This window comes from Argiope bruennichi, chromosome 8 (assembly GCF_947563725.1).
Source record: "Argiope bruennichi chromosome 8, qqArgBrue1.1, whole genome shotgun sequence".
In the NCBI taxonomy this organism is placed as follows: Eukaryota; Metazoa; Arthropoda; class Arachnida; order Araneae; family Araneidae; genus Argiope; species Argiope bruennichi.
Window position 1 is genome coordinate 27,800,029 of NC_079158.1, and position 23,744 is coordinate 27,823,772.

Consider the following 23,744-nt stretch of genomic DNA (forward strand, 5'->3'; position numbering starts at 1 on the left):
GTCTATATGCATCAGGAGATGATTATATAATCCTTCTCTTAAATTCTCACAAATAACTTTATAAAGTGCTATAAATAAATAAAAAATAAAAAAGAATTAGATCTGCTAGTGTTAAAATTATCTTTTAATTTTCAGGCAAATTGGCAGTAGTTTTTAAGTTAAATTTCATTTTTATTTTGTTTCTCACTCTTTTAATGGCATTCGGCTTTATTATCTTATTTTTTCATTTTCTAACGTTCCGGATATGCAATTCGGTCGACTTATCACGAAGTTATTAGAATCTGAAAAAAGAAGAAACAAACCAACAAACCCAACAAAACTTTTTTTGTTTTAATTATTAAATTGTCCTTCCAAACATGGCCATTATTTTTGCTTGCAGAAAGTAGACACGGAATAAGTCCAAACGCGTCCAGTTTCGCGTTGAAATAAAAGGCTGAAAATCTGAGGAGAAAATTATAGGCACAAAAAAAAACCTGTTAGATGGGTGGCAGAATGTATAATTTATTTGTCTGTATCAAATTTTAAAAATGTGAATTCGAAAAATATTTTTATGCATATTTTTTTTCTAAATATTATCAAAATTTTTTGGTATTCCATTTAAATGCATATTACTCAGATGGCAGTATTAAAAAATAAACGGTCGATGCATGTCATTTATAGAAACTTTCAAGGAAAAAAATAGGATTGTCAAAAAATGCCTATGAGTATTTTCTTGTCTGTCAGAATTAGCAGACATATAGCAACTCATTGTAATTTGAAGTGTCCTGACTGTAATGTGAGTACTTTTATTAGCCACTTACTTCTATCGAGTTTTTAACTAGTAAAAATGTGATTTTGCTAGTAAAATAATTAATGAAATATAAGCAATAATAATGTGAACATGTTCAAAATTTATTTCTTGTTCTCTAATTTATAGAATCACATTGTATTTAATTTTACTTTGATATTTTTATGATCTATCATTAGAAAATTAATTATTTCATTTATGCAAAGTTTATTTCGCATATTAAGCACAAAATCTTTTTAAATCATTCTTCTTATATATATTGCATTCGTCTGTTCTCAAATATATAGTTAATGGTTTTAAAAAAAATTCAAATTTAGAAAGATATTCATTTAGTTTAAGCTAGTTCAGTTTTGCATATTAAGTACAAAATCTTTTTCATTCATTTTTCTTATGGATATTGCTTTCGTCAGTAATTAAATGCATAGTTGGTATTTTTTTAAAATTCAGATTTAGAAAGATATTCGTAGAGTTTGCATATTAAGTACAAAATCTTTTTCAATCTTTCTTCTTTTTATGTATTGTATTTGTCTATGCTTAAATGTATAGATGGTATTTTTAAAATAATTCAAATTTAGTAAGTATTTAACTTTTAAATTTCGTATTTGTTTTCAGACATATTCAATGCAGAAATTATTATGAAACGCGAGCCATTCTTGCATCTACCAGAAACATGTGCTCTGATTACAAGTCATTAAATTTAAACAAAAACCTAGCGTTACTTCTAACCCTTCTCCAATAACTCTTCAGAGACACCCGGAGGAGAGGAGAATCCATCCATCCATCCACCCTCTTACTGACGCTCAGGGAATCTCTTCGTTTCTTATTTGTAGTCACGGTTCGTCAAAGAAAAGAAAAGAACCGCAGGAAGAACCCAAAATAAAAATAGAGCGAAAACAAAATAAGAGGAAGAAGAAGAAGAAGAAAAACTTCTCGACCCTGTCTCAGCTCATTTTTTCCCTCTTATTCCTATTTTCGGCCAGTTCTTCCAGGGGCACGTCACATTCAGTTAGTCACACTTCGCTTTTATAGCCGACAGTTCTTTTTCTTTCTTTTTTTTTCATACTAGAGTTAGGGCCGGAGAGAGAGGTGTATCAAGACTAATCCGATGTTTGTTCCTTGTATCAAATAATAGTGAGAGATATCTACTAAGTTCATATCTTGTCGAACAATGCGGTTTAGTTTATTTAAGAAAAGAGTTGTTGGTATCGGTCTTTCGTTTTCCGCGAGTTACATCCGAGGTGGGTTGTAATACAATATCCGATGGATCCGTTCAGTCGTATTAATGCTCGCACTTGCGATCGAGTTAGGGTTCAGTTATCACGTATGAGAGAGAAGAAAAATAGTTGTCTGCTGCACTTTTCTAGTATCGAGTTGGAGATTTTTTTTTCTCCTCTTCTGGACAAGTTTCGAAAGAAGTACGATAGAAAGACTACGATAAACTGAAATATTTCCGATGTTGTTTCGGAAAAGTTTATAAAAATGGGGCGAAAATAGTAAAGAAAAGTTTATCGAATGGAACAGGTAAAAAGTTATAAGATATTTGAAAAAGAATCATTCAGAAATCAGTGACAATCGATTACTGGACAAGTTTTTAAATATTTTCAGAATCACAAACGATATATCGTCTGTATACAGCTATAAGATGATTTAAATAGAAAAGAAAAATATGTCATTATATTTAGTTTGCTTTAAAATGCCATTTGTGTAACAGAAAATTTAGTACTATTTAGTACATCATGCAGAGAATATATATTAATGTGTACATTTTCTTGCTACCGAGATCTCATTTCAAAATATCTTGAAGAAAGCAACTTATTTTAGTTTTTACTTGGTCAGTCTAAAGTTCCGATATACTGAAAATATGTTTAAAAATTTAATTTAATTTGTCCTAGTATTTCCCTAAAGCCTTTAAAATGAAAAGATTATTAATTTTGCACATTTTAATATATAGAAACACATTTAATTTTTGGATAGTTAATTGTAAAATGCCATGACAATAAAACAACTTCTCTCGTTATTTTATGTTTGCATATACAAGGTGTCCCAAAAAAGTGGAACGCGCGTGGAAGCGTTTACTCCTTTACATGTTGCAAATAGATATATAATTTCAGTTGTAAAGTTTCATCAAATAAGATACCCAGTTGTATGAAAGTGTTTTGGTTCCTTTAGAAAGTGATAAAATGCTCCAAGAATTAAATTTTTACTCGGCCCCTATTGAAAAAAAAGTGTTAGTAGAATGCTTTTCTTATGCTCATCTTTAAAGGCACAAAGTTTCATGCTTCTAACAGTCAAATCTCCAGGGATATTAAAAGTAAAATTAATTGACTATTAACCCTACTTTATATATGTTTCTTGTAAGAATATTTTCGAGTAAATTTACAAAAAAAAATTATATTGAAAATGCGTTATTCTGTACCATGCTGAATTTATCCAATATATAATTTCTGTTGTCGATATCTTTATTGATTTTTATTAACATGTTTTCTTGTCTTTCTGCTTTTTAATCTTGTGTGTGAGAAATTTTGTAATCGATTTTAAAGTAACTTGCCGATGAGCTAGAGATTTGAAATTTCAAACACAGATCATGAGTAGATGACAATACGATATTAATTCGCTTCCTATTTGTTTATATGTTCGGTACAAATTTTTACATGAATAAAAGTTTTTATTATCGACAAATGGGCCTTGATTAATCGTAGTAGTGTTTAGAATTTTTATAAATTTTTAATAAGTTTTCATTTAACTTACTTTCTTGTCTATGTATCTGTATGTCTGTCTTTTGTCCGATGCAAATTTTGCAATATATTTTAAAATATTCTTTCCTGTTTTAGCGTTCTGAATCTTTTAAGAATAGCTCATAATCGCGATTTAATATTAGTTCATTTTATCGCTTTTGGGTGCAAATTTTGTCATTTCGTGTAGCTAATCGGAAAGTTAGTTTAAATTTTCTCGCACACAAGATAAAAAAGCAAAAAATAACCATTTAAATAAAAAAAATAATATGCTATATTCCTAAAATGGACTGAAAAGTATAAAATAATTTCTCTTAGTCCCACAAAGATTGTCGTGAAAATTTGTATTGTGAATTTTAAAAATTCATAATTACAAATTTTCATTATAGATTGTGAATGTGTTCACATCAATAAATACTGTTTATTGTTTATATATGCATTTTTCTGAGCATTTTTTAAAAAAATTAACAAAGAATTTAATCATATTTAATTATTTAGGTAGGAGAATTGAATGTGCGAATGTTTTGCACAGAATAACATAAATAAATTATAATTCAATTATACATAAAAATTCCCATTTGGTGACAAATATTTTGCTTAAAAAAAGCATTAAATTAAATAATTGAACATATTTATTATAAAAAGTAAATACTATTACCTTTAATATTCATAAATTTATTTAATTGGGAGGAAAATTAAGAAATTATTTCGTACAAACTCCAACTTTTAATAAGATATCTGATTCCAATTTAATGCCAGAAAATATACTTGAGGATTTGACTTTCAGTCATAAATCCATAATTTTTCTTATCATTATTCCTTATGATAACTGCTACATTGTTTCATTACTAGCTCAGTACGTAGAAAATGAATCAGATTATTGCGAACTGTTCCTAAATTTGAATGTTTCCAAAGAATAAAGTGTTTCCATTGTCAAGAAGAAAGGAAAACGATTTCATTTCCCTCTCGTTTAGAAGAAATAAATACGAAATTCAAACTGTACAATCACTCCATTAAATATGAATTATTTTCTCATCTGTATTTTTTCCTCGCGTGGCTATGCCGTTTGGGACAGTTGCCAACTTCAAGGTCTTAAAAGGAAAAATACACGAACCAGATTCTTATTTATTTTTATTTCTCACTAAAACTCTACATTTGATTTTTTTTTCTTTATCGTTAAATATCCATTTGGATTTACAAAAATAGCTGTTAGCTGATTTTGTACTACATCAATTAATATTTCCAGATAAATTGTGCCGATAAAGATAATAGGCTGTCACGTATTGTAAACATCATTATAAATATTTGAAAAAAAAAATTCTTTCACACTTTTAATGCTAAATGAAATTACTGTATCACAAACATTTTCCAATTAATAGAAATGATTCATATTCATTGAAAACAAGTCAAATGAATTAAGCTAATTTCGTTTCAAAATAATTTGCTTACGCGAAAGAAAAAAAGAAAAGAAAAGAAAATTTATATGTATTTATTGCTTAGGGCTGCTGGGTTGACAGCAATCTCAAGCAGGTCAATTAAGAAATAATTTTGGTCTAGTTGCAAATTTGTAAAAAAAAAAAAAAAACTGTTAATTCTATAAATTATAAAATTTAAAAATTACAATGTGAACTTGTATTGAATTATTAAAATCATTATTAAATATTTAAATTTTATTTATTAATTTTTATTGAATTGGAATATTATTTATTTTAGCGATCTGTTGTATTTGAACTGGCAAATGTTGTAAAATAATAATTTTCGATGTCAAATTTGTTTTTTATTGTTATGTTTTACCCTATTATACCAATGAAATGCTTTTATTTTTATGAAATTATTAATTAATAATTATTTTTTAAGAATTTTACTATCTAAATTATTTTTACGAAACAAATTTTTTAAAAATAAATATGTTAAAACTTTTTAAAAATAACTTTCTAAAAATTTACTGTCACACTAAAACCACAAAAAAAAGTATGAACTATCACTGCACAGTGTAAAATAATGTACAATTAAATTTTGTATTTACTTTTGTTATGGTAATTTATCTAATCGCAATATAATAATAACATTAAAAGGCGCCCTTTTCCATAGTATGAAAACAAACTGTTTTATTTTTAATGGACAAAAAATAAAGAATTGTGTTATTCGAATATTTAATATTTATCTGCCCTGCCGAAAGTAAAAGAAAAAAAACCTGTTTTATATATAAAAAAAAAATTTAAGCATTTTTATGTACACCCTAAGTTTGATTCTTATAATTGCAGTGTACTGCCCACTTTATATTTTGTCGACTCATTATCATTTTATTTTAAGATTATTAATTAGCAAGTGATTAATTGACTTCTATTGTCTTTTTAATGATATGAGTTTAATTACATGTCTTTGTAAGTAATGTTAAATCTATGCTTAAGAATCCATTTGAGAATCGTGAACTAACCGTGTTTTTAATTATAACAATTTTAAATATAGATAAGCTGAAATCAAACTGGAGTAAATACTATAGAAAAATCTTTCCCCGTTTTCATAATATAAGTGACAACTAACTTAACTTATAAATTTCTCCTTTCTTATATATATATATAGTAGCAGTTTATTTTGTCTTCTATTTAAATTTTTTTCTATTTAAAATACCATGAGATATAGAAATTAAAATGTATTTTTATTTTTTATAATAAGGCGATTGTTTAAGATTGGGGATTTATTCTAGACATAATTTGTTGTATATTTTATTTATATCTCTGAGCGATGTGGAATACATTTTCCTTATTTAATTTACATATGACGAAAAATAAATTTATAAACAAAATCGGTGTTAAACTCTTTATAATTTAAACTATGCATCAATCTAAAAATATTTTTTTAAAGTTTCCTAGAAAATATTTTAATGTTACATTAAATAACTTCTTTACGGAGATCCCAATATTTCATAAATTTATTTCTATATTTCAATTTTATTTTTTTGTTTTTCTAAAAAAAATATCCTCTTGTCATGATACATTCCAGCGTGCTGTGTCTAAAGTCATTCTTCCATTAATAACGTTCCCTTAATTCAAATTCCAAACCCAAGCATTTTACTAAGTAACTTTTTTTTTTCGTTTTTGCAAATGCATAATTAATAACTTAAACAAATCCAGCTTCCAAACCTTCCGCGTTCTCTTTTTCAATTAATTATAAAATATTTAAAAAAACACTTTTCGAACCTTTTATTTGCCAAGGTTGGGACGTTCTCCCCATTTATTATTAATCTTTTCCACCGACTCCAAAACATAAAATTGTGCTGAAATACCGCAACAAATTCATAGCTTAAAAAAAAAGGAAATTATCGATTCCTCGCATAATTCAACATGCTGTGATAACCGATAACAATTCCTTTGCTAGTTCTGCCTTTTAAAAACTAGAAATCGTTTGCGAGATTCTAAATCTAATTATATTTTGACAAGCAACCGCGAAAAAAATGAATACCATCCCCCCCTTTCCGCTGGTAAAATGACAATAAAAATAAGAAAGAATAGCTTAATCTTGAATTACCCAAGCATTTTTAAGATAGTCCAATACTATCTTGAAAGGCTTCTTTATCTTGGCAATTACGTTTGTGCTATTGCTTGGAATTATTTGGCGAGACTTGCGTAATGAAGTGTATATTCTGAAGCAGGATATGTATATATAATATCGCCAAATTAATCTATTGTGTGATTCTTTATTGAATCAAATATAATAATCGTTTGGTGATAATTTTTATGATTAGAATTTAATCAGAATTTCGCAAAATGAAACACTCAAGCTATGCCTTATTTTCATTATCTTATAAATTTATCTCGAGTAATAGAGTATCGCTCAACTGTGAAATGGAAATCACTTTTATTGAATAAAGACCCAATTCTATTTGAATTGATGGTGTTAAACAGTTTGCAGTAGCAGTGTTGGGAGACACGAAGACCATTTGTCAACGGAAGTCGATAAAAGTCATTTTTCATATTTACCATTCAACGTCTTCCATTTGGAAGATGCCGTTTAAATGCTAATAAGAGTTTTCGTTTCTATGCAAACAAATGTTGCCCTATCTGCATGAATAATGGGTATTTCATTCGAAAATTTGACTAGAAATATGTGAAGCGGAAAAATGGAAGAATTTCTGATTGCTTGAATAGTTGAAATTAAATTTACTCAGAAATTTTTATGGGTTTTCTCAAATGCTTTATATCTATTTATTTAAATCCATATTCTATACGAAGGATGATGAAATAATTCACTGAAACCTTGATAGGATATACGAAAAATATCTTTTCTTTCAATTATATTTTAGAATTTCTATTATTATTTTTTCTTTGTGTGATTTTAAAATAAGTTTAAATTTCTTTTTTTAATTCTCTCTACTATTTTCAGTTCAAATGCCGGAGACATTATCTTGCTTTTCAGTGTTATTAGTATCTGTTTCTACATTTGATTAGGTTTTTTTTTTCATTTGTAATTCTTTAAAAATGAAGCTAGTAAATGTTTTTTAGTGTGTGTGTCTATGTATATGAGGTCCTTAACAAAGATGATGGATCCATGTCCGTTCAACCCTCCAGTACAGAAGTATAGGACATTGTTCTTTAATATACGAATATACTATAATTAGAGCTATTTTTACCTGTCTACATAAACAATTAACATAATGCTCTCGATGTGGTTATAGAAATGTGAATTGAACTTATTCAAACAAAATGACATGAAAGGAAATATATAAATTTTGTGCCTAATAAACTATACAAAAATTAAGTTCATTTCTAGTTTTTTTTTAATTCTATTTGATTTAAAGTACTTATCCAAGTCTACGAATTAAAGTTCTTAAATTAAGGGAAAGAGTAACTACTGTCTTCTCTTCTTCAAATAGACCTTAAAGCATCTAATGTCGGGCGTAGGTCTGATGTTAGGATATGATTTAAGTTCCACACGATTGCAACACGCAGTTCCTCGTAGTGCTTATATCTTCTCTTCCAATCAGCAACGAGAGGAGAGGGAGCTGAGTTAGAAAGTGTTGACGAGATATAATTTCTGGTTTTCAAATTGGTGTAAAAGGCAGTCAACTTCCTGTGTTGCTTTTTTCGATTTTTTTTTAAAAAAACTCATTCTAAATATCGTGTACGATTTTTAAATTTTAATTAAAGCAATTTTAAATACTATATCTTTTGTTTTTAAATACCTTGAGTATAACACTCAAACCCAAAAATGAGGGCAATTGAATCTGAAGCTATATGAAGTCAGTTTGCCATCAAAAACATTTACGGAAATTGAACTATATTAGTGTTTTTTGGAGAAAAACTAGAAAAGCCTGAAGCAACTAGTTGGAGATTGCCAAGTAATTTGTTGCTAAAACGCGCATCTAAAATGGTACCAGTTTATCATGTAAGAAAAAATGTTGATTAAGAATGCCTTTAGATGATAAATCCAATAGTCATCTTCCCTAGATTCATGTTCCTCAACCTTATGATTGCCTTAACCCAATGAGCAACTGGTTTTCTCAACATATTTTTTTTCTCTGATTATATTAGAGACACATTTCATTAGCAGACAGGTTTCATCTTCACAATCAGAACATCGCGTTATTTATACTCGTTCTTCTATCCAAGTGGTTAAGCTGATGATCACTTCTCTAGAATTCATGTTACTGATTCATGCTATGTATCAATCTATTGGGCAACTGGTTTCCTGGATATTTCCTTTTATAAGGGTATTAGGACTCATTGACTTGGCCCTTAAATCTCATGATCACAATCAAGAGGTAACGAATTTCAAATCCATTCTGTCGCTTGTATGCTCTAAATTCAATTTAAGTTCACATTTTCAACCATCCCACTTTAATGTAACGTCAAAATTTGGAGAATTGTGTGGAGAAGACATGTGTTTTTCTCTTTGTAGATCCAAGGATCAAACTAAAGAATCCAGTTCTGGCCTTGTGTAAGTTTTGAAATGGGATGCCATTTTAAATATCATTTATTAATTCTACAAAAAAATGGCATTGAGTTGGGTTTTCCTGAGTGTTGAATGAATTTAATAAAACTTTTTTGCTTGGTTTAATTAGATAAGCAGCCGGACCGTACTGCCTGCAAAAAATTTGCTTTAGAAATAGTCAAAGAAATGAGCTAAGCCCAAACTCCAGTTTGTGTTCTCAATCTCATATTATTGCATATTAACTGCAACAACGATAATTTTATATTCATAACATTTTGGGAATTTAATTTATAATTAATTCGCTTATAAAAACTTTATGTTTTGTGTATAAAATTGAATTAATGAAGCCAAAGATGATTTAGTTCATGTTAATTGATCACGGTTTAAGGCAAAAGCTATTTACAAACTCTTTTTCTCTTCCGTTATTCCATTTGGAATTAATATCCACTTTTTATAAATTTGTTTACAAAAATAATTTTTAAAGTTGATGAATTTTTGGAAATACAAGAAATGAATGGTCCAGTGAAATCAAGCATTTAATAAATCGAATCGACAATAATTAAAATTGCAAATTCATTACAAAGTATATATTTAAAGAATAGTTGTCTGGTTTAAAAAAAGATTTGTAGACATTATACGAGAACGAAATGAAATCTAGATTTTTCTAAAAGATAGACTATAATTACGTATGTCCTGTTTTTACTACATGTAATAAACAGCACGAGAAATAAGTGAGAAGTGAATTTAACAAGGACTCTAAAAGTTTCAATGAGACAAATATGAATTCTCATCAAATATTTCTCTAATCATTATTCAGTCTTTACTTTATTATTCTTTTTGCAACTCTATTTTACAAGAAATTTCCATTTAGAGTTTCGTGAATTCAGCCGATCAGATACAAGAATACAATGAATATTCTTAGTACTTGCAGATTCAGTTATAGCCAAACTCTGAAGACAAGCATAAGAAAGTAATTTATGCAACAGCTGTTTATTCGCCTCTACGAAATGTTTCGCTATTACAGATATTGGGAAATATTCTGCTCAGTTTATAGCTACAAAGAAATATAAGGCGATGTCTAAAGCTGGAAAAGATATATCTTTGCTACCTTCTGTAAATATTGGCACAATGTTATATTTTAAACGAATGTTGACTCACGCATTCGCAAAAGGCAGAGTTGGATCAAAGTAAACAAATTCTAGATGCATGATTTTGTGACGGTAGCAAGATTTGTTTCTTTGATGCAAATATACATCCATCTAGAATGGAATACAGCCGAAAAAAATATATTTGAGAAAAATATATTCTTCCTTCAGGGTCTCATAAATTGCAGATCAAAAACATTTATTAATATTGCAGATGTCTTCAATCATAACAGATTGTAAATTGACTTTTTAAAGAATGACTTATATAAGGAAAAATGAGATTTAGAAAAAGCATAAGTTTTAATCTTTTCCATGTCTATGAAACAGAGTATATCTGTATCTGTAGTGTTTGATGTTTGTAATATTGACAATATATGCATTATATGGACAGATAAAATTTAAAATTATAATTGTTATTAGCATTTTTATTAAGATTTCATTTCTCAAACTTTTCTGCCATCAAAAACTGTAAATAATTCTACGCAAAGCATTATATGAAAATAATATGCAACCCATGGAGGTGTAGTTGAATTAAATTTGTATCCGAAGTATCACATATTAGCCATCAAAACTGCACGGTGTTTGAAGTCTTTTTGATTTTTAAATCCAGCAGATTTTACTTTTCAACCTATACTAGTTTACGAAATGCGTGTGAAAATTCAGAGAAGATTTAGTAATTCTGAAATCACCCTCTTCATATGATCGTAGTTCAAAAGGAATGAATTCAAAGTCCACTATAAAACAGTCAACGAATATCTTAATAATTAAATGTGAGTTTAATTAAATTAAAGCATTTTTAAATCAGATTTTAAATGGCTGTATTACGTTAATCAACCCTTGGTATGTCAAAACTGGCATCAATTCTTATGTTGCTACAATTCGAAAAGGTTCTAATATTTTACTTACTTATTTGGCTTGTTTTAACCCTTTAAAGGGCCATTTTTTTCTAGTCATATTACGTTAAAATATTTTTAGGCTTGAAATTAGAATAAGAAAAGGAATTCATTTAGCTTATTAGATAAATTTAATTTGATTGATTAATTAATTTGGTTAATTAATAATTAAGTAACAAATCAAGACACATCATTTTGTGTGAGATAAAGAACTGAAGCCTCTAAGTTTCTGCCTTTTTAAAAAAATTTGTCAGAACTTATGCCAACCTACATAAATTCATACAAAGATTGATAAATTTGGTGGGAAGCATACTTCGCACGGCCTTAGAAAGGGTTAAAATGTGAAGGAATTATACATTTCAAATGAACACGCAAATAAATAAACCATATGTGATTCTTCTAAATTAAAATACCGCATAAATTCATGTATCAGGCGCAAAAAATATCACAATAGAACCGTTTCTGCTTTATTATTAAATGCCAAATACAGAATAGAAGAAAAGTGACAAACTGTGAAGATAACGCTACAGCTCAACAAAAACTCTCATAAAATCACAAAAACTGTTCAACCATGTCAGTTTTTAGATCCACGAAAATATAAGTGAAACGACAATGATGTGCTTGCAATTTTTTATAGTTGGAATTTATCCAAATGTCATATCATTTCAAGTTGATTTCACAAGTGGACAGGGGATCTGCTGGCATAGTTCGAAAAATTGAAGTCAGAATGCCAATTGAGGTATATCCTGAATTTTATAGCTCCTTTCGAATATTTTTGGTTCAAGAAACAGAATCGTAATTCTATTAATCACTCATTTAAATTTCAACTTCAACTATATAATGATATCTGAAAATGTTCAATTCTTGTTCTTATAAGATTATAGAATACCAAAGTAAGTCTGAATCAATCTTTTCCTAAATTTCAAAGTATTACTTTAAAAAAATTCTCGTAGAAGTTTATTGTCGATACATTCAAAGCCGTTTTGCACATTTCTTGTATACTCAATTTTACATGAAGAAGAAATTAGTTTTTCTAAAGTAAAGTAAATGGAAAACATGAAATATTTTTCAATGCTTTCATTTGATTATTAAAGTAATTGATAATTGAAACACATACATTGAAAAATTTAGCAATAAGAACAGAGTCCGCAATACAATTGTACATAAATACAAATTTTGGAGAGGAATATACATGACCAAATCAACATTAAGATGCAAATAAGATACTTAATTGTAACACCGCAATATTTTTTATATCTAAAAATATGCTCAGAAGTGTCACACAAAATTTTCTATTTTAAAAATTAGTTCATTTTACATTTTTAAATACCGAGTTGGGCTGATTAGTGAAAAATATGAAAATAGAATTCCAAAGATTTCTCTCACACTAGGATGAGTGATATTGTAACAACTTGATACTTGGCACCAGGGACTCAAAAGTATCAAGTATACAAAACTGATATATAACATCAGTACTTAGTATTTGGTCTCTATTGAAATTTTCTCGTTTAGATTCGTTTTCGATAGGGTGACTTTATATCAGCCTGATATAAATTATTAGGTGGGTATAATCCTGTTCGCCATCCTGTATCGGTTATGGTATTAGCATGTGTGATGCTTTTTAATTATATGAATATCGAGTTTAACCATTACTATCCTTCGCCCCATTCAGAAGAGAATACCCCCGAGAATTCTTTTATACTAAAATTGTCAACAAAGCCCTTCTTTCCTTTTCTCACCTATCTTTCAAAACCGAGGTTAAAGACACATCGTCATCAATAACTATTCCTAAGAAATGAAACTTCTATTTGGAATCATATTCGTATCAGTTACCAGTCTCGGCGCAAATGAGAGAACGAATACCCACTAATTCCCAATTCCATTCCAACGGTAAAAGAATCGGCTGCTACTGTATCAGGTAGCAACAGATATTAAAACAAATATCAGTAAGTAGTAAAACAAATATCAATTCCAACTTTCTACAAAGATAAAGATTTCAATAGAGTGCTGTTTAAGAATGTGCTTTTAATATTATACATGATTATATGTTTTCCCATCCCCATTAAAAAAAAGACGGTCATTTCCGATTGGAAACTTACCATTTTCAACCATGGCTAGATACCAACAACGACTCCTGAGCAGATGATATATTTCCAAACAACCACACAACAATATCAAAAAAAGTATCTGACTGATTCAACATGAATGGGACAGATCTACAAGCTGATTCTTTAATAGAATCTGATTATATCGAAGATCACTGAGGTCAAAAGATTTTTTGATTACTGTGACTGCTGAGAAATGGGCGATCCACTGAATTTTGCTATTAGCTACCCAATCCACTTTTTTTTTTATCTTAGCAAACCCACCCACGATCTCGAACGTATTTGGTGGATCAACGTGATGACAATCAATGTCAAAAATCTTGTGCGCTTTCTGCAAGATACTGAAGATTTGATTTCCCTAAGCCCAGAATAATTTGTGTCTCCTTCATCGATCAAGCCCTTCTCCAAGCAATATTAACTTCATTAAAATTCTTGAACTCAGACTCCTCACCAAAAACTCCCTTCTTTCATTATTGTATTGTGTAGAGTTTTTGCGTTGTTATTTTGTGTTCTTTACGTAGATTTAAATCTTTTTTTTATACACGCACATCCTTTCATCTGAGAGGAAATCCTAGAGATTCAGGAATATTATGTGAAGAAAAAAAGAAATGTAGAGTGAGATTTCGGAACTCTAATTTCGGAATAATCAGACTTTGCCACTAGCCCTTTCTAACAATGCTATGCATTATTCTAAATTTTTTGGCTTATTTATTTTTTAAATATGATTTATGAATTAAATTTTTTTTAAAATAAGTTAAAAAATTGAGTTAATGTTTAATCTAATGAATAATAATAAGTTTTATTGATATAATGGTATTAAATTATTTTTCAGTATAGCAATTTTTTTTAATTATTTCCATATACTGAAGAGTAAGAAGTTTAAATATATCTCTTTAATTTAAGATTTTACTCTTAATAGCTTACTTAAAATTGTTATAATTCAAATAAAATTTAAATTTTATTAAGGCTATTCTGCCTGAACTATGTCAAATATATATTTTTTTATGTGGAATCCAATTGTTAAAATTCTAAGTACAGTAGTAAGAAAGTAAGGAACAAAAGAGAGAAAGTAACAGAAGAAGAAGAAAACAGTTATAAAGAAAAGAATAATTTGGGAACTTTCCACTGAATTAAAATACACGCGAAAATACGATTTTCTAATAGGAGGAATCTTCCGCTTTATTTCGTTTTTTTTTTTTTTTTTTTTTTCTGAGTCTGCGAACGTGATCAGAAATATTATTCAACCTAAAGAAGTAAATTTTATCATTCTTCTAAAAGAATGTTCAAAGTTAGTTCGCTTGATTTTAATCCGGAACATTTCTCGACTTTTTAAAAATTGCTGGAAATTGTCTAGTATAAAATCAAATCTTATACGAGATTTGAAATAAAATTTATTCATTCAAATAATGAATTCAGTCTGTGAATATAAATCTCATTTTTAATAAATATAATTATTCTTTATGCTAAGTTCTCATTCTTAAATACCTTCCTGAATTATTCTTATAATTTCTGTATAGAGAATATTTTTCTTAATTCTTGTTGGAATTTTTATTATTTTCCTGAAATAAAAATACTGACGCTTATGAATTCTTTTTTATATATATATTTTTATGCAAGTGATTTGAAAATATGAAGCAAACATAAATTGTCTTTTTTTTTTTTTCAAAAATGTTTCAATATAAAAAATAGTAAATATTGTATTTTAAAATATACTGATGTCTTTGTTTAGTAAAATATTGTTTTTCATATATTAATTTAAAATAATTTTATTACAATTCCAGGGATCAATGTTACATGGCTTAAATTCATGAATTTCTACCCGATATTTAAAAAAAACTCAAATTAAAATCTGCAGATAAATAAGTAAGAATTTCAATCTTTCTAAAATTTAATGCGCTTTTATTATATTTAATTTTTTTATATTTTTATTTTAAAAATTTAAAATTTATATATTTCAAAATCCAAAAAATAAAGCAATTAGCATAAATTATATTTTATGTTTTATTTTATACATTTTTCTTCTAAAATATCGGTGAATATTTTAAACATTTTCTTCTATAGAACAAGATAAATTTAATCAATGCTTTCTTCTGACATCTTTAATTTGTTATTACTATTCCAACCAGTGCCATTCCCAAGTATTATGCTATAATTACAGAATATGAGGATTTTTCTAGTATTAGTTGGGTATTTTGTTTTCATTTTCGATCTTCCAATCCGCTAAAAAAATGTATTTTACTGTAAAAATTTATTAAATAATGTCCATAAATTCACTTTTCAGTTTGATACTCATGCAATAAAATTAGAAATAATTTGGTACAAATACTCATCTGAATGAACTGCTCTTATGATTTCTGTTGCGTTATTTATGCTCCATTATATTTCAACAATAATACTATAACTTGAGCATATGAGTACTCATTTAAATGAATTGCATATATGATTTCTTTTAAATTATTACCTAAAGTCTGGCATGAAGGGAACAGACACAAAGAATGCACATAGATTTTTTTTTTCAAAACGTCATACTTTTTAGATTTTTTTTTAAAACTTTTTTTTACTTAATATTATTATCATCAATCTGCCATATTCACACTATCAAAATACAGCTTAAGAAAATAAGTTGTGTAATTTTAAAAGTAAAATAACACAAAATAAAGAGAAACACTCATAATCTCTCGTCAAATATTAAGATTAAATATACCACAACGAAGGAAATATACAATCAAAAAAATTAAAGAACGTGCAGCTTCTGAAAATTTCTGATGATTTTTTACTTATGTTGCCAATAAAAGGTCATGTTCTTTTATTTTTATTTATTTGACTATTTTCTTTTAAGATATTTCATTTTTGCCCATGTGCATTTAATTCTGCTCGCAATAAGGTATTAAGTTAGAAGTTATATAATTTACTCCTTTTTAAAACGTGGCATTATTATTATCATCATCAATAACAAATTTTTTTTATTCGTTTTGAAATTCCAAAATACTCCACATTTTTTTTTACTTTCGTTTAATTAATTATTATCAAGAGATAATTGCTTCATAACATAATTAAAGAGATTAGCCGTAGAAAGTTTTAAATAATAATAAACACACGAAAAGCATGTTTATTTCTGTAAGATGCGCAAAGACTTTTTTACATCATTAGATAATGATGGTATTAGGATAATTAATGTTTCTCTTTGGGATTGTTCCATGCATGAAATAAAAACTACTGTAATAGTTAAGCTAAAAACAATAGAGGATACAGTGGTTTTACATGGTTAACAAGGTTAATTTCTTCACGGTAATTAAGTAAATATAATATTTAACACTTTTTTTCCAAATAATTTGCTGTTAATTGCATTAGATTTTTTCCTCGCCCTAGCAAAAAGATTATCATTATATTAATGTTATACAAATAAAAATGTAAGGTAAGTTTCAACCCGGAATTTTGTATATTTCATCATTATTTGACTATTCAGAATTTTTTAATAATGGAATTAATGTTTAACTTACGAATTTATTGAAGTATCTAAAGGAAACGAAATTTTTAATTCAACTAAACAAATCCAATTTTACAGCATAAAATGGACATATGTTATATCTGCTTCAAAAAGTTTGAGATACGCATTAAATAAATCTGTTTTTCAAAATTTACAAAACGTTACTTCCAGCATAATTTTATACAAATCATTCAGTATTTTATCAAGTTTTAATTTTTCATTTGGAATTTAAAAAGTTTTATGCATAAATTTTAAACTCGAAACGAGAAGAAAATTTTCCTCGATAATAAATCCGAACAAAAATAAAATTCAATAAAATTTTGCTTCAATTCCAAATTTGTTTATTTCAATTCCAAAAGGCAATAGAAATTTTTCATTATCTTGCCACCATACAAATTGAAGCACTTCATTTATTTATTTAACAGTTCTCTGTTTCAGGAAAATAGTTATTTACTGAGAAATCCAATAAAATTGTTTGATTTAAAATAAAACTCTTTTCAACCCAATTAGCAGAAAATATGTGGGGTGCCTACAAGATTTATTTCGGTATTCTGAAAGTATCGTAATAATATTTTTGAGCATTTTGAAATGTATAAATATTATTATGATACTATAAAATAATCTATAGACTTCAAAAAAACTATATATTCAAAAGGAAGAAGGATTCAACTTTAGTCATCCGATCACTTCAAAACGATTAAAAATAATATATTTTTTCATACATGTTCTGTGAAAGGCACAAGAAACTCTAATAGCCTAAATTCTGTATCAAACTTTTTCCTCATCGTCATCTGCCTATCATGCCCTTGCCATGAATTGAATTGAAGTTGATATTTTCTTCTCAGGCTCATAAATTTGACAGAAATTACCCATTTTCTTACCCTCTTGATAAGTAACTAGTGGAGTAGTAATGAAGTCCACTAATAATAATTTGTGAACATATTGGAAGCAAATTATTAAAATATTCATATATAATTTTGCACTAAAAATAGTTACAGAAAACTTCAGATACTACTTATAGAACATGAAGTAAGATCTTTCTACAGTTATCTGAAGAATGGAGCTTCTATTTTTTTACTTGGTAAGAAATAAATAACCTTTGCAATCATCCTGCATTCTTTAAAACAAAAATATAATTTTAATAACGAAATCTTTTTTTTCAGTCTCTGGATATTGCGCTGCAAACGGGAATTCCTAGCAGCTTATCTTTCCGTTTTAGATTAAGCACATTTCCATTTACAAACTAAAAGGATTAAATTTAGCCATTATACTGACTGAATTTGTTGATTATTTTAATTTTGCATGCGAATGTTATTTAAATATCTTCTTTTCCATTACAGAAAAATAAAAAAAAATAAACTAAGTTTAAGATCAAGATTAACGTGCACAATAATTCTTTAAGCAATCAAATTGTTGGATTTTTCAATTTTCGACTAATGATTCTTTTACCGATTGTAAATGTATAAAACTGCTATTATGAATTTATTTCGTATTTTCAAGGATAAATCTGAAAAGTTAAAATTAATTATAGAAACACACTACTTTTCGTCAATTTTCAAAATATAAGCAATATCTTGTTTTGGTTCAAATATTCTTTGAAGAATTTTCAAATTATGAAATGTACTAAAAGGGTTTCATAAGATGTTAATAACGAAATATGAAATCGGAATTTTTTTCGTTGACAGGAAAATGAATAGTTTTTAAGTATTATTCCTTTCGGCTTTATTACTTTGAATTTAATAATAGAATCTTGTCAATAATGCTATTTTTTTATAAAATGAAATAAATCGTTACCTCTTAAAGGGGTAATATGGTCTTTACACAATAGTAGTGCATTAAAGATAGCTGTAATTAGCCAAATTTACTGACCGTATTAAAACTAAAGATAAAAACTATCGATAAACCAATCAATATCGATAATCCAAATCAGTATGTTTGTCTTTTCTTAAATTTTTTAGCTTCTTTATCTTTATCAGATTTCTTTGAAAATTATTTGAATTATTATTTATTTTTGAAAATTATTATTTTTTATTAAAAACATGAATGATAATATTTTCTACGATTTGATTCTAAAAATCAACATTCATGAATTTTTTTTGTGATAGAAAATGTTCTTAAGTCGCCTACACAAATTTCAAAACTTGAATATCACCATCTGTTTTTGTTTTTAAACTTCATAGTTTTTCGAAAAATTTCTGTAAAATTATTACTACGAATAAGACATCTTTGCCTTATAAAATCTTCATGAATGATAATTTTCATGAAATAAAAATTTGACATTGGACACAAATAACCGTAAATGAAATTCGCTTTATCGTTTGATTTGAGTTATATGTCATAACTTAAATTTTCATTTTATATAATACTTCACTATTTTTATTTTTGAAGGCAATAAATGATTAAGATAATTCAATATAAAATCAAGAATCAAATCTTACTTCATCAACAATAATGAAAAAATTTAAATTGTTTTTCATTTGTCTTAAACATGTGTATTAACTTTAAAAGAACGAGAGAAGAATGTAAATGAAATGTTCAGAATCTATGATGGAATTAAACATAATTTACGAATCTATAAGTAAAAAAACAAAAAAAAACACTATAATTCTATGAACATATAAGATGAGAGTGCGACATTATAGAGGTTGAAGCTTCCGTGCTTCTCGAACGTCAAAAATACAAGATGAAATCAACAACTGGAACCAATTGTTTTGGTAAGCTTTTCTATCTCGTAGTTTATTAACTCTATTCTTCAAAAACAAACTCACGCATCACATTGAAACGTATGATGCTTTCTTAAATTATTTAAATTGTATTACGTCTTGACAGTCTGAAATGAGAGTTTAACCGTGACCGTACTCACCGGGCACCAGAAGGCATAGCAGGCGTAGGAGGATCTGTGTCCCATTCATGGATGCAGGAGCATGCTTCCGAGCGCCCGGACTCCGCTCCTGCCCTCATGTGTCAGGCAACTGGAAGGGATCCGGCCGCCGGACGGGAGTTTTACTTCTTTTGCGGAGTTTGCGCTTTGAGTGTCGCTCGTGGCGCGTTTCGAATGTTTGGCTATTTTTCACGGTTCAAAGACCAATCGGAGAAGAGCATTCTGTTTCTGTTTATATTTATTCTCTTTAGTACATTGCACGTAAAAAGTGATTTTCAAAGTTTTGGATTTGTTTGATCTCGGCAAAAAAGTTTTCATTTTTATTTTTTCTTCATTATAATGCAAAATTATTGAAATTATCAAAACAAATCAATCTCGCAATATGAAAGTTTTATACTTCTCATAGACAGGTTTGAAATGTTATCTGTCTACGTGTTTGCATATACAGGGTGTCCCAAAAAAATGTATACACATTTTAAATAATTGTAAATTTGGGGTTTATTGTAATTCGAATAATTTTCAACATGTCAAAGATTCTACAAATATCATTCTATTGTCTTGTTATCACATGTTCTCAAACTGATGTCCGTTCTGCTCCAGACACTGCTGACAACGCGAAGCGATGGAATAGCTCACATGATGGAACAATTCCCTTGGGATATTCGTACATTCATGTTCAATGGTTGCCCTCAATTGAACAACTGTTGCAGGTTTATGGACGTCCTGAACAGTTTCCATCAGCTTCAAACTTATTTCTAATTCGAGTTATGGTAACTCGTGTAGGTGGTTTTTGTTAAACTCCCTCTTAAATTGTCTTTGCACTTCTACTACATTTTCATACTTCCAGTAGCATTTTAGAATAAATTTCCTTTCTTCAAATTCAAGTCTGTCTGCCATCACTTGGTTCAATGGGTTCAGTTTGTAAAGAAAGAAGAAATAACTTAGTTATCAGCTGCTAAAATGTGTATACATTTTTTGGGACACCCTGTATGTGAAGTAGATAACTCAAAACGGTTTGGTTGATACCGATTTTGCTGTATTGAGTTCAAATTAATACTGATTCTTGATTGTATAAGATACTTTATTAATTGATGCACTTATTAAACGATTCAATATCCACTAGGAATGCAACTGGTTACTCCTTAAGCATCTATTCTCGACGAGACTGATTGTTATACTGATTCAGATATGATTACAAATATGAGGACTTCCTCTTTATGAATTTTTTATTGAAATTATCAAAACTAACCAATCTCGTAATTTAAAAGTTTTATACTACTCATAGAAAGGTTTAAAATGTCATCTGTGTACCTGTTTTGACATATGTCAAATAGGTGATGATGATGTCGTATCCGCGTTACCACGGAATGGGGATGCAGTAGCTTCTGAGAGTAAAGACCCCTGAACACCCGAGGACAGAAGTGTAATGTATGTCATAAAATAAATATGGCAGACATTTGACAATGCCTACCATGTTAGAGACCAAATAAACCAAAGGAAAGGCAGTTTCAGTATAAGTGTATCAGTGAATATGTTCGTTAAAAGTCGAAAAAGGCAAAATAATCTTTGGACGAAATTCAGTAGTTATTTTTATAACGTTATTTTCACATTCGTTTTCAAACGGTTTTCATTGCAACATTTAATAATATATGGTATTTATAACATTTTAAATATGCATTATATATAATATGCATGGCTATCCAAAAGTAAGAATTCTAGAACTTTATATATCTATTTTATGATTTGAAATTGATTTTAGTCGTATCTTCCCCAAAATTAACTTTTATTTATAGGTGATATATAATTTAATATTTATTAATTTTATTAATAGTTGATATTTATATTTGGTTAACCTATTGCACTTAAATTTTCTTATACTGCATAATTATTCACTACGAAATTGTTAATCTTATATTTTGTTAGAATTTAGTGGAATTTTTGGTAATCCATTAATAATAATTCAGAGCGCTTTTAAAATAACTTTAACTAAGCAAAGTCAATTTTGGTTTGCTTTCAAATGATAAATGAATGAAAGCTAACCATTGTTTTTCGTAAAAAGTTTTCGTTTAGAACTTAAAGAGTTTCATTTTCAATAACAAATTAAAGTAAGCTATTCCTTTCTTCAGTTTATTCGTATTTAATTGTACATTTCAAATTCATTTAATTTCGCTGTTGTATTAAAACTTATCTGAATATATGATACGATGTTTACATAATGCATGATATATGATTTTTTTTTTCTTTTCCTAAAATATTTTTTTATGAAAATTAGTTTTTATTACCAGTTTTTAAGGCATGTTAGTTAATCTAAAATAGGATTTATTAATTAATATTTAATATTTGTGTATTATAATATAACCATGTGTTTAATTTCTGTTTTTGTTTTGGTTATTTTTAAGCGCTTCTGATTAATAACTTAATAGACAGTCAATAGCAAACACACAATTGCTGCATTCTATGTGATTTAAATAATACTGCATAACATTTTCGCAGTTGAAAAAATTGTTGTACTTTTTCATGTAATGACTTCTATACAAATCAGATAAGTATCTTATTTAAACCTCATATTTATATTCCATGTGTTTATAATTATTTTCATATTAAAAAAAATCAATAAACATAAAAAAAATGCATTTAATAGAAAAGTATGAACTGCCCCTATTAACAGTAGTGCAGCCTGTTGCTATTTCCTATGAAAGTAATACTCCAGTACTAATCGTCTTAAAAAATAATTTAAGAAAAATTGAAAATTGGCTACAAACGCCATCTATTAAAGACAATATTCGCCATATAGTTATTAAATTGTTAAATAGTTTCTAGTTATTTGATTATTTTTTTAGAGATGTAAAACTAAATGAACATCTTTATTTCTTGGTATGCTTATTTATAACCGCAAAATATGTTCCTTGTTTGAGTTTATAGCAAGCAAGATTGCTATTTATTTGCCACTGTATATACCTGGTATTTTTTTATCCTATGCAAAATATAAAGAAAATATTACAATGGGCAAAAAAAAAAATTCGAGATTTTGACTAACCTACACGTTACAGACCTCCTTGAAATCGGGAAACACATTTTTGGGTTCATGTCTGTTCTTAAACTAACTCAAAAACTAACTCAACTGTTAGTTCTTAAACTAACTCAAAAACTAACTCAACTGTTAGTTCTTAAACTAACTCAAAAACACTTTGAGCTAGACGATTGAAATATAATAAATGGACTTTAGACCAAATTTGTAGATTTTTAACAAATTTTGAATGAAATTCATTCAAAGCCAATCGGTAGGTTTGATTGTTCGATCACAACGCGGTAGATACAAAATGTAAAGAGCTACATAGTTAAAATTTGGTACAAAGATTTAGAATTTAAAGTATAGCTTTTTGTCAAAGGTTGAATCATATCTATTAAAGGGTTGACCATCTATCTATCTGTACTTTCGCATGCATGTAAGCGCAATTATTTACATGGCTTAAATCTATGAAATTCTGTATATAAACTTGTGTAATTACGTGCCAATACCACTCAAAGCATTTGCAACTTTTTCCAAGGTCCGTATTTTATATGGTGAGATAAAACCATTATGGAACCACTGGGACCAGTCTCATTGCTTTTATTAAAAAGAATATAACGCATATCCGGTAATATAGAGAACTGAACCGTGTGAATCGTGAACTGTAATCAACGCATATCCGGTAATATAGAGAACTGAACTGTGTGAACCGTGAACCGCAATCAGATGACTATATTTATTACTATCACTCCTATTCCTATTAGCTATTTCTT

At 27.9% G+C, this 23,744-nt stretch overlaps 1 protein-coding gene across 1 annotated transcript in view; it reads right to left on the bottom strand.

Moving 5' to 3' along the window:
- Positions 1 to 20,052, bottom strand: part of LOC129981706 (uncharacterized) — an 82,085-nt gene extending 62,033 nt beyond the window's left edge. The window contains exon 1 of the mRNA XM_056092653.1: positions 19,944 to 20,052. Within this exon, the coding sequence (XP_055948628.1) occupies positions 19,944 to 19,992 (49 nt within the window). The 5' untranslated portion in view covers positions 19,993 to 20,052. The remainder of the gene's footprint in view (positions 1 to 19,943) is intronic.
- Positions 20,053 to 23,744: the final 3,692 nt, after the last annotated feature.